The following is a 12,464-nucleotide window of genomic DNA, read 5'->3' as shown; positions in this document are numbered from 1 at the left end:
GTGCTGTGCGCTGCCCAATAGGAAGCAAGTGTGAGAGTTCTCTTTGGAAGTTATTAAAACAGATGCCATTGTCATTGTCAACCCCTTAAAACATCCAGCTTTTAATATCACTGTAAAATCTTACCTTGAGGTTGGATGCGGATTTTCGATATTGCTTGGGGCTAGGAAATAATGAAAACGGAAAGAAGCCCTTTACTACTGGAAAACAGAACATAATTCATACATCAGCAAGCGCCACACTTTCTCCCTCCATTCCCAGCAAGGCTACCGGGAGGCGTCGGGATCTGGAGGATTGATGTGCTGCAGACGGCCACACGGCTGGCCGGAAAATCCTCACGGTTCACTTTCAGAAGGAATAAATTGTCATTTAGCAAAAAGTATCACAAAGAGCAGTAAAACAGACTGGTTCCCGTAAATCGAGGACAGAGAAAGGATCTTGCGTCGACCATAAGCAGAACTTTGGTGAAAAACAAACAAGTTTTTCAGACTTATTTCCCTGTAAATAAAAAGGACTGTGCGACCTTGTAACCGCGCTAGGTCTTCTCCTGCACCACCTCCATGTATCCTCCGCGCTCCTTGTGTGTTTGGATGCTCGGAGAAGGACTATTACCGTGAGCAATGCAAGACCTTCAATGAATGTCAGGCCGAAATACCGACAGGATGTAATTCTCCATGGCATTCTGTGGTCTTATTGAAGAAAAGGCAGAAAATCTGGCAAAAGCGCAAGTAATCCCAGGAACGGCAACTTCTCAAAGATCAGAAATGTGTCTCTGGCTCTAAAATACCAGTATGTCTACAATCTAAGGCTCTGTGCACACCACATCGAAACTCAGGGGAAACCGCACAGTATTTCAAGCAGAAGAAGCTTCAAGAACATCGGTCGTTTTTACCTGAAGCGTCATTTGTGCCTTTTTGGTCATTTCCTTATTTTTTGGACAGTTTTAGCCACTGGCAATTTTTTTGGAGAGTTTTCCCATGAGTTTGTCAATGTCTTTTTTTTTTTTTTTTCTTTAACTCCATTAAATTAATAAAGAAAGCACTGTACTGTTTTTTAACCAAGACGCTCCTACAGCCAACCGGTCATCTTTTGAGCTTTCCCATTGACTTGTATTGTATAGTACAGAGCGCCTTCCAAGTGGAACGCATCAGAGAATGGACGTGGCGCTTCCTTTAACTGCTTGGCATTTTTATGAACCTAGATAGGTTAAAAAGACAAATACAAGCCTGAACATGTACACAGCAAGCATTTTATACATATTGATGCATATGTACATGCTTTTGAGCATTTTCCGCCTGAAAAAGATGTTGTGTGCACACACTCTAAGTATTTTGTCCCATATTGCTATGAGATTCTGTCAGAAGCTTTATCATCTCCTCTCTCCCCGACCTAATCAATTAGTCGTGTCTGGAAGAGCATTAGTGCATGACGAACTGCTAGCTTCTCAGGCTCACACTGTTCCCTACCTAGTAGCGCCCTCCCCAGGCTAACAACATGTCAACGGCCATGGGCCAGTAAATGACCTGTCAATCAGAAAAGGGAGGGTGTGGCTAGGTAGGATTGTCTCGCCCCAAAGTACTTAGAGACAACTTCAAAATAGGATTTCTAGCTGCTGGAGCAGTGCTTTGGTGCAATAAAGGGATCAAATTGCTTATCTTTTAACCCCTTTCAGGATATCTGCCGTATATTTACAGTACATCATATGTCATGTCCTTGCCATGTGAGCTTGAATCATTCCCAGCACATGATGACTGATTTAATCAGCCATCATGTGCCTTTAACAGCAGCAGATGGAGTGGAACTCTGCCTGCAGTGGTTAATCTGTTAAATTAAGCTGTCAATAATTGATGGCGAGATTTAACACTCGCCGTCCATAAGCAAGTAATTAATCCCACTCATTGGCACCCATCACTTGATCACAGGGCGCCGATGGGTTGTCATGGCAGCCAGGGGTCTGCTGATAATGGGGGGACCCTTCTATGAACGCCGGCCACAAAATAGCAATTGCGATTTTCTCTATACGCATCAGTGCTGAAGCACTCTTTATAGCACAGGGGATTGGACAATTGCAGCTGCAGGTCTCCTAAGGGGACTATTAAATTAGGAAACACATTTTGACTCGCCTGTGGTAAATCACAAATGAAAATTACCTGTGATTGTCGGTGCCCACGTGACATGAATTAGCCAATGAATGATGACTTTTTGTTTTAAAAAGCCACATGGCACGTCCTGCTCCTTTGTCATAATGGTGAAGACAAAGGAGTTGTCCGAGGACATCAGAACTGCTATTATTAGCAAACACTAAACTTCCAAAGAGTATAAGGTGTAATGCAGTGACCCCTTTTACAGCTAGGGGGCGCTGTGTGTTCTCCTCAGAGTACACACAGAGGCACATTGAGGCCATGGGAGTGCATGGCAGTCGCAGGCGTAATTGTGATAGTGAGACAGTGACCAGCATCATTGTGAATGGCTGGTATGTGGCGCATAGATTCTCTGCGCTGTAAGCCAGTAATATTGTTCTGGGACTTGTAGTCCCACAAGTGTTTGTGTAGTTGTAAAGGGAGGCTTACAGAGTTAGTCGGAGAGCTGGGCGGGTCTGACTAACCACATGCTTCTCCCACCTATGGGAGTGGCTACTGTGATATAATGTGACTGAGGTCTGATCACATGGTCAGAGTGTATGGACCTGAATGGTCGGTGTGTAAGGTCCTGGATGGCCTGTGTGTTGGAATGTCCTGGGAATAGAACTGGATTCCCGAAAAGCACATGGAGAGGCCATGGATCTGAAGGCCTGGGTGTTGGGAGGTCCTGTGTGTGGACTGGATCCCTGAATAGCACACGGAAAGGCTGCGTACCTGAAGGCCTGTGTGTTGGGCGGTCCTGGGAGTAGGACAGATGTCCTGAATAGCATTCGGAGAGGCCGTGGACCTGGATGGCCTCTGTGTTGGAATATCCTGGGAGTAGGACTGGTTTCCTGAAGAGCACGGGGTGAGGCCATGGTCCTGCAGAGCCTGTGATGGCTACTGTGTTGGGGAAGGTACCGTCCTTCTGTGGATCTGGAACGGTCGGGTAGCCTGGTGAGCAAGGCATGGTCCAGGACGTTGATCCCAGTTAGGTAGTTTCCCCGGGAGAGAGGACTGACGAGGAGTCAGTGTTTGGAGCAGGAGCTCAAGTAAGGTAACTCCAGCTAAAGGGGGTTATGGGCAGACGAGTATCTGCCAGTGGAAGAGACTGTTAGTGCCTATGATGTTCCATGGAAGTTAATGAACTGTGTGGTCTCCCATGGTAACTGGACGAAGTGAGGTCCAGCGTGTTTAGAGACTGCAACCTAATGTCGTATAATGCTATGCGAGTAGAGTCATTAACTAGTCAGAGGAGGAATGGCAGGTGTAGTGCCTGTCAAATGAAGGAAGAAGCCGTGTACTATGAACTATATGTGTAACATGGCGGTTTATGATGGGTAAATAAACCGCATGGACTGTTTAATGGATCGTGCCTGTGTGACTGAATCCAGTTGCTAAGCGACTGTCCCTCCAACACATGCAGTAAGCGCTATCTTATAAAGGCCATCTCCAAAGACCTGTGTATCCCAGTTTCAACAGTAAGCAATGTTATTAAGAAGTTTGCCAAGCATGGATTCATCAAGAACCTCAATGGACGTGGGGGAAAGAGGAAAATTGAAAAGAGAGGTCTTCAAAGGTTGGTGTGAATGGTGGGAAAAACACCACGTCAAACATCCAAAGACCTGAAGGCCAATCTGGAACAACCTGGGGTCATGGTCTCAACAAGAAGAATACGCCGCACACTAAAATCGAGCAGAGCTTTACGGATGAAGGCCAAGGAAGAAACCATTGCTGAAGAAAAGAAATAAAAAGGAACAACTGATCTTTGCCAAAAAATACCTTGAGAAACCACAATCCTTCTGGGAAAATGTTCTGTGAATAGATGAAACAAAAATAGAGCTTTTCAGTAATCCAAAGCAACAGTTTGTTTACAAGTAAACGAACAGCCTACCAACAGTTAAGCATGGTAGAGTGTTATGACCTGGTGGTTACGGAGTGGTACTGAGATGACCTGGTGGGTAAAACCAATCATGGACAAGCTCAGAGGAGGTGGCAGCTCTACAGACAGTAATCACCTATATGACCTAGTGATTACGGAGCAGCACTGAAATGACCTAGTGGGTAAAACAAATAATGTACTAGCTCTGAGGAGGTGGTAACTTTACTGACCGCAATCCCTACTCCTAACACCAACACTAGAAATAGCCGTGGAGCGTTCCTATCTCTGCCTAGACGCCTCTTCACAGCCTAAGAACTAGCTACCCCTGAAGATGGAAACGGAAAACTATCTCGCCTCAGAGAAACCCCCAAAGGAAAGATAGCCCCCCACAAATATTGACGGTGAGTGAAGAGGGAAATGACAAACTCAGAAATGAAACTAGATTTTAGCAAAGGAGGCCACTATTATCTAAATAGACAGAGAAAGAAAAGGCTACTGTGCGGTCAGTATAAAAACTAAATGTCCACGCAGAGTTTACAAAAATAACCTCCACACCGACTCACGGTGTGGAGGGGCAAATCTGCAACCCCAGAGCTTCCAACTAGCCAGAATATTTCATGATGACAAGCTGGACAAAAGAGACATAACTTAAACTGAACAAAAGGTCATAGGCAGGGAAACACCCGAAAACTAGCAGAACTTATCTTAAGCTGAAATGGACTGGCCAACAGAGAACTTCCAGGAAAGGACTGAATCCACAGGAAGGAACATTGACAGCTGGCATCAACTACAGCCTAAAGCCCAGTTAAATAACAAGGCCAGGGCACCGATTAGTGAAAGCAGCTGCTCAGTTCCACTTGAAACCACCAGAGGGAGCCCAAGAGCAGAACTCCTAAAAATACCATTCATGACCACAGGATGGAGCCCAAGAACGGAATTCACAACAGTAGAGGGTCTATAATGCTGTGGGGTTGCTTTGCTGCGTCTGGTACTGGAGGCCTTGACTGTATCACTGGAATCATGAAATCAGAGAATTGTCAAGAGATTCTAGAGCGAAATGTCCTACCCAGTGTAAGAAAAATTTGCTTGAGTCGAAGAACATGGGTCCTCCAGCAAGACAATGACCCAAAGCACACATCCAAAAGTACCCAGGAACGGTTAAAAAAAGAAAAAAATGGACTGTTTTAAAATGGACAGCAATAAGTCCTGTCCTCAATTCCACTGAAAATCTTTGGGGTTAGCCTGCAAACTTTCAAGATCTTGAACAAAAAGCAAAAAGGAGTGGGAGAAAATACCAGCTGAACAGTGTGATAAGCTTATAGATAGCTACAAGAAACGTTTGGAGGTTGTCATCAATGCGAAAGGGTATGCAACCAAGTATTAAATTACGGGGGCCTCTATGGCTGCACGTGCGGTTTATTCTGTTTCTTCTTTGTTTTTCAACTTACATGTTGCAATTTCAATGGTTTACTGTTGTATTACTTTAGACCACTAATTTAAAAATCCTGAGGATATAAACTTTGGTACATTTCCATTTACTTCCGAAAATATTGTACAGTATGAAAAAAATGAATGGGTGCCAATAACGATGAGCAGGACTGTAGTTTACCTCCTAAACGTCTTCCATCTGCATAGTCAGGAGTTGCTTTCCCATTTAAACAGGTGATTCTTGGCGCTCCTTTTCCCAAAGCTTTCATGCTGGAATGCAGGCCAGGTAGAGAATTACATGTCGCTCCCCTGTAAACTGACTATGAAATGGATGAGAGCGAAACAAGAGCTCCCCTGAGGGGGAAGCGGATTGAACTAGGAGCCTCTTGTTCAGCAAGGTGTCCGCCTCCGGTCCCTGCTGCAGGAGGAAGGAGAGAGATGCTAGGACCCCCCCGCATCTACCTGGGTCCGGCAATCAGGAGCTCCTGCTCCCTGATCAGGAAGATTCTTCTGCTCTTCACATGCATCTGTCCCTGATGGGAACAACACTGGAGGGTGGAGGTGGGAGGGATCCTCAAGCTGCGAACCTGTCCCTTCATTGGTCAGGGAAGGACTACTTCCTGTGGTGCTGTCCGGAGAGACGGGCTCAAAAGCAACCTTTATTTTTATATGCAAATTTCAGATTTTATTTTTTTTATATATATATAACTTAAAAAAAATTAAAACAAAACCTATACACGTTTGGTATATGCATACTTAACTGATCTGGAGAATATAATGCCAGGTTAGTTTTACCATATAGTGAACATGGTAAATAAAACAAAAACAAACAAACAAAAAAAAATCAATTGTTGAGTTGCACTTGATTTGTAATTTCACCGCACTTGGAATTTTTTTCCCTCAGTTTTCCAGTAAACTACATTGGAAAACCAATGGGGTCATTCAAAAGTATAACTCATCCTGCAAAAAACAAGCCCTCACACGGCCACATTGACAGAAAAATAAAAATGTTATGGCTCTGGGAAAAAGAGGAGTGAAGAAAAAAACAAAAAAGGGAGGGAAAAAAAACGGAAAATGGCCAGATGGTTACACAGAAAGGGCTAGATGGTTACACAGTCATATGAATGGTTTTGGGTGGTTATGAAAGAAGGACTTTTGGCAGGTTCCTTATAAAAGGAAATCTGTCATCAGGTTATGCCTTCCAATAAGGGCAGGATAAGATAGGGAAAAAGGAACAAACTCCGGCCTAGTGTCAGCTACTGGGCTTTTTACTGTTGTTTTGGAATATCATTGATTAATCTACTGCAGCTCTGCTAGTCTTCTCAATGATAAGCTACACCAGTGATTGGCTGCTTTCTGCCTATGCAGATGGTAGGCAGAAAGCAGTCAATCAGTGTTGGGATGGAATAATAAGCGCTCATGAATACTGAAGACTACAGCGAGGAGCTCATCAATGAGAGGATTTGCAAAGGAGCAGCAGATATCAAAACTACAGGAAGAAGGCCAGTAAGTGACCCAGCGATAGAATCAGGGTCTCATATTGATCTTAAAAGGGGCAGAAGTTAAATTAAATCTGTCACCGCATATTATCACTTTATGATTACACATAACATTGTGGGTTGTAGTTAATTTAGTGACAAAATGGACTTCGATCTTTTTTCAACCTATGTATTACTGGAGTAAAACCTCTGAAACCACAAACCCAGAAAATGAAGAGGATGCAACCTTGGTGTAGCACTGTATTCACTTTACCATTCTTTTTTTCTTTGCACAGTTGTGCTCCCTTCCACGAGACTATGTAGAAACTTGCCACCCAAGTCCATTCATGTCAACGTTCCTTGCACAACCAGGCGGCTGACATCTAAGGCTGCTTTCACACTAGCGTCGGTACGGGGCCGTCGCGCTGCGTCGGCCCGATGTACCGACGCAAACTGTGAAGAAAATGCCTGATGTTGGCAGCGGAAGCAGTCTAAGGGTACATTTCCACTGGCGAGGAAAACGGACGAGTGCAATCCGATAAAAAATCGGATTGCACTCGGACCAATGTTATTCAATAGGTGTCTTTTCATTTGCGATTTTTTTCTCGGCCAAAATCGGACTGAGAAAAAAATCGCAGCTTGCTGCGATTTGCTGCGAGTCTCGGACGAGACTCGCCAATGCAAGTCAATGGGTGCGAGAAAAAAAATCGCACAGCACTCGCACCATGCGAGTTCTGTCCGATTTTTACGCACCGGTGTCCTTTGAAAAGCCGGCAATTCAGCGCGGTGTACAGTAAAATCACACTGACAGGTTAGAATAGAGTAGATATATGCACATAGAATGTGTCTATATACATATATATATATATGTCAGTGAGACACCTATATATGTATATTTATATTTAATGCAGCGCTAGATAGCATAAAAGCCGCTAATTCAATTGCCGGCTTTTGCTCTCTCCTTCACAAACCCGACATGATATGAGACATGGTTTACATACAGTAAACCATCTCATATCCTCTTTTTTTTTGCATATTCCACACTACTAATGTTAGTAGTGTGTATGTGCAAAATTTGGCCGCTGTAGCTGCTCAAATAAAGGGTTAAATGGCGGAAAAAATTGGCGTGGGCTCCCGCGCAATTTTCTCCGCCAGAATGGTAAACCAGTGACTGAGGGCAGATATTAATAGCCAGGAGAGGGTCCATGGTTATTGGCCCCCCCGTGGCTAAAAACATCTGCCCCCAGCCACCCCAGAAAAGGCACATCTGGAAGATGCGCCTATTCTGGCACTTGGCCACTCTCTTCCCACTCCCTGTAGCGGTGGGATATGGGGTAATGAAGGGTTAATGCCACCTTGCTATTGGAAGGTGACATTAAGCCAGATTAATAATGGAGAGGCGTCAATTATGACACCTATCCATTATTAATCCAATTGTTGGAAAGGGTTAAAAAACACACACACACATGATTTAAAAGTAGTTTAATGAAATAAACACAGCGGTTGTTGTAATAATTTATTGTTCTCTCAATCCATCAGGAACACCCTCGCTTGGAAAAATAATAAACGCACAAGATACATACCTTCTGGTGAACCGTCTCGTCCCACGAAGTAATCCATCTGAAGGGGTTAACTAATATTACAGGCACGAGCTGCGATAAACCACTCGCTCGTACCTGTAATCCCCGGGTGCTGAAAGGAAAGCAGGATCTATACTTACATTCAGTCGCGGTGAGGCGCCCTCTGGTGGATGTTCTCATGAACTGCAGCCTGGGAACTTTTTCCCACGCTCCAGGTCATATGAGGACATCCACCAGGGGGCGCATCACCGCGACTGAAGGAAATGTAGGTCAATGACCTACATTTCATTCATTCGCCGGGGAATTACAAGCACGAGCACCGCTGCATTTAGCAGGGCTCCTGCCTGTAATATTAGTTAACCCCTTCAGATGGATTACTTCGTGGGACGAGACGGTTCACCAGAAGGTATGTATCTTGTGCGTTTATTATTTTTCAAAGCGAGGGTGTTCCTAATGGATTGAGAGAACAATAAATTATTACAACAACCGCTGTGTTTATTGCATTAAACTACTTTTAAATCATGTGTGTGTGTGTTTTTTAACCCTTTCCAACAATTGGATTAATAATGGATAGGTGTCATAATTGACGCCTCTCCATTATTAATCTGGCTTAATGTCACCTTCCAATAGCAAGGTGGCATTAACCCTTCATTACCCCATATCCCACCGCTACAGGGAGTGGGAAGAGAGTGGCCAAGTGCCAGAATAGGCGCATCTTCCAGATGTGCCTTTTCTGGGGTGGCTGGGGGCAGATGTTTTTAGCCACGGGGGGGCCAATAACCATGGACCCTCTCCTGGCTATTAATATCTGCCCTCAGTCACTGGCTTTACCATTCTGGCGGAGAAAATTGCGCGGGAGCCCACGCCAATTTTTTCCGCCATTTAACCCTTTATTTGAGCAGCTACAGCGGCCAAATTTTGCACATACACACTACTAACAGTAGTGTGGAATATGCAAAAAAAAAGAGGATATGAGATGGTTTACTGTATGTAAACCATGTCTCATATCATGTCGGGTTTGTGAAGGAGAGAGCAAAAGCCGGCAATTGAATTAGCGGCTTTTATGCTATCTAGCGCTGCATTAAATATAAATATACATATATAGGTGTCTCACTGACATATATATATATATGTATATAGACACATTCTATGTGCATATATCTACTCTATTCTAACCTGTCAGTGTGATTTTACTGTACACGGCGCTGATTTGCCGGCTTTTCAAAGGACACTGGTGCGTAAAAATCGGACAGCAATACGGATGTCATACTGATGTCATACGGATGATACGATTAAAAATCGCATTGCACTCGCATTGCACTTGCATGACAATCGCATACGTTACATCCGTTTTTTCGGTCCAGATTACGGACCGATTTGTCTCTCGGCAGTGGAAATGTACCCTTAAGACGCTTCCGCTGCTTCACTGTAAGGTACGGGGAGGAGGGGGCGGAGTTTCGGCCGCGCATGTGCGGTCGAAAATGGCGGTCCCGACACACAAAAAAGTTACATGTAACATTTTTTTGTGGCGGCGGTGCGCCAAAACACGACGGTTGCAACGTGTGGCACTGCGTCGGTAATGTTAGTCTATGGGGAACAAAAAAGCATCCTGCAGACAACTTTGCAGGATGCGTTTTTCTCCACATCGACGCATTGCGACATGCAGTGCACAAAGCTAGTGTGAAAGTAGCCTTAGCCTGACATCCTTTTTTATGTATATTAAAACGTTTCCACCCTTAAACTTAAGAGTCAAGCAATTAAAAAAAAGAAAATCTAAAGTTAGCCTTTAGACCACAAGCTATATTTTATTCTATTCAGGTCATGGGGTCATCATCCCTTCTGAAACCAGTTTTACAGAAATAGCTTAGCTCAGTGCTTAATTATGGTAAAAGCATACAAAAACAGGATTATTCACTTTACAAGACACTGAGAACTAAACACTGAAACTTAACATGGACAAAACAGAATTCATCATCTTTCCCCCATCTCACGTGACCCCCCCAACGAACCTATCCATTACAGTAAATGGCTGCCCACTCTCCCCAGTCCCACAAGCTCGCTGCCTCGGGGTTATCCTTGACGCTGATCTCTCCTTCAAACCACATATCCATGCCCTTTCCACTTCCTGCCGACTTCAACTCAAAAATATTGCACGAATCCGTTCATTCCTCAACCAAGAATCTGCAAAAACCCTAGTCCATGCCCTCATCATCTCTCGTCTTGACTACTGCAACCTCCTGCTCTGTGGCCTCCCCTCAAACACTCTCGCACCCCTCCAATCTATTCTAAACTCTGCTGCCCGACTAATCCACCTGTCCCCCCGCTATTCTCCGGCCTCTCCCCTCTGTCAATCCCTTCACTGGCTCCCCATTGCCCAGAGACTCCAGTACAAAACCCTAACCATGACGTACAAAGCCATCCACAACCTGTCTCCTCCTTACATCTGTGACCTCATCTCCCGGTACTTTCCTACACGCAACCTCCGATCCTCACAAGATCTCCTTCTCTACTCCCCTCTTATCTCCTCTTCCCACAATCGTATACAAGATTTCTCTCGCGTATCACCCCTACTCTGGAACCCTCTACCACAACACATCAGACTCTCGCCCACCATCGAAACCTTCAAAAAGAATCTGAAGACCCACCTCTTCCGACAAGCCTACAACCTGCAGTAACCACCGATCAACCAACCGCTGCACGATCAGCTCTATCCTCACCTACTGTATTCTCACCCATCCCTTGTAGATTGTGAGCCCTCGCGGGCAGGGTCCTCACTCCTCCTGTACCAGTTATGACTTGTATTGTTCAAGATTATTGTACTTGTTTTTATTATGTATACCCCTCCTCACTTGTAAAGCGCCATGGAATAAATGGCGCTATAACAATAAATAATAATAATAATAATAATAATAACTACGAGACGAGTATACGAAATGTCAAAACAAACAAAAAAAATCTGTAAAAATAATTTCTTACCCAGTGTTTTGCTGCTGCTTCCTTCATCTTGTACGTAAATGCAACTGCAAATCTGAAAAAAGGTATTTTACAGTAGTAAAACGAAGCAAGTATATAGTATTAATGTCACACGCATGCACAAAAAGACTATAAAAGCGCTGTACACAATCTTATGCTACAGATTAACAACAAAGAATTAAGAGCCGTTATTTTTATATGCTATACTGTCTACAAAGAAAGGAACCATAAACCACCAATTCCGTACTAAAATTCGTATTTTATTAACATACAGTACAGACCAAAAATTTGGACATACCTTCTCATTTAAAGATTTTTCTGTATTTTCACGACTATGAAAAATGTAAATTCATACTGAAGGCATCAAAACTATGAATTAACACATGTGGAATTATATACTTAACAAAAAAGTGTGAAACAACTGAAATTATGTCTAATATTCTAGGTTCTTCAAAGTAGCCACCTTTTGTTTTGATGACTGCTTTGCACACTCTTGGCATTCTCTTGATGAGCTTCAAGAGGTAGTCACCGGGAATGGTTTTCACTTCACAGGTGTGCCCTGTCAGGTTTAGTAAGTGGGATTTCTTGCCTTATAAATGGGGTTGGGACCATCAGTTGTGTTGTGCAGAAGTCTGGTGGATACACAGCTGATAGTCCTACTGAATAGACTGTTAGAATTTGTATTATGGCAAGAAAAAAGCAGCTAAGTAAAGAAAAATGAGTGGCCATCATTACTTTAAGAAATGAAGGTCAGTCAGTCCGAAAAATTGGGAAAACTTTGAAAGTGTCCCCAAGTGCAGTTGCAAAAACCATCAAGCGCTACAAAGAAACTGGCTCACATGAGGACCGCCCCAGGAAAGGAAGACCAAGAGTCACCTCTGCTTCTGAGGATAAGTTTATCCAAGTCACCAGCCTCAGAAATCACAGGTTAACAGCAGCTCAGATTAGAGACCAGGTCAATGCCACACAGAGTTCTAGCAGCAGACCCATCTCTACAACAACTGT

General features: G+C 43.9%; 1 protein-coding gene across 3 annotated transcripts in view; it reads right to left on the bottom strand.

The window, feature by feature from the left end:
- Positions 1-12,464, bottom strand: part of GLT1D1 (glycosyltransferase 1 domain containing 1) — a 189,963-nt gene that overhangs the window by 116,531 nt on the left and 60,968 nt on the right. For all 3 annotated transcript variants that reach the window (XM_077293272.1, XM_077293273.1, XM_077293275.1), the window contains exons 4-5: positions 11,463-11,514; positions 125-161 (exon numbers count right to left, since the gene is read on the bottom strand). In XM_077293272.1, coding sequence (XP_077149387.1) covers positions 125-161; positions 11,463-11,514 — 89 coding nt within the window. The remainder of the gene's footprint in view (positions 1-124; positions 162-11,462; positions 11,515-12,464) is intronic.

Source organism: Ranitomeya variabilis, chromosome 1 (genome assembly GCF_051348905.1).
Source record: "Ranitomeya variabilis isolate aRanVar5 chromosome 1, aRanVar5.hap1, whole genome shotgun sequence".
Lineage (NCBI taxonomy): Eukaryota > Metazoa > Chordata > Amphibia > Anura > Dendrobatidae > Ranitomeya > Ranitomeya variabilis.
Note: the sequence above shows the minus strand (reverse complement) of the source record. Positions and strands in the feature narration are given on the sequence as shown.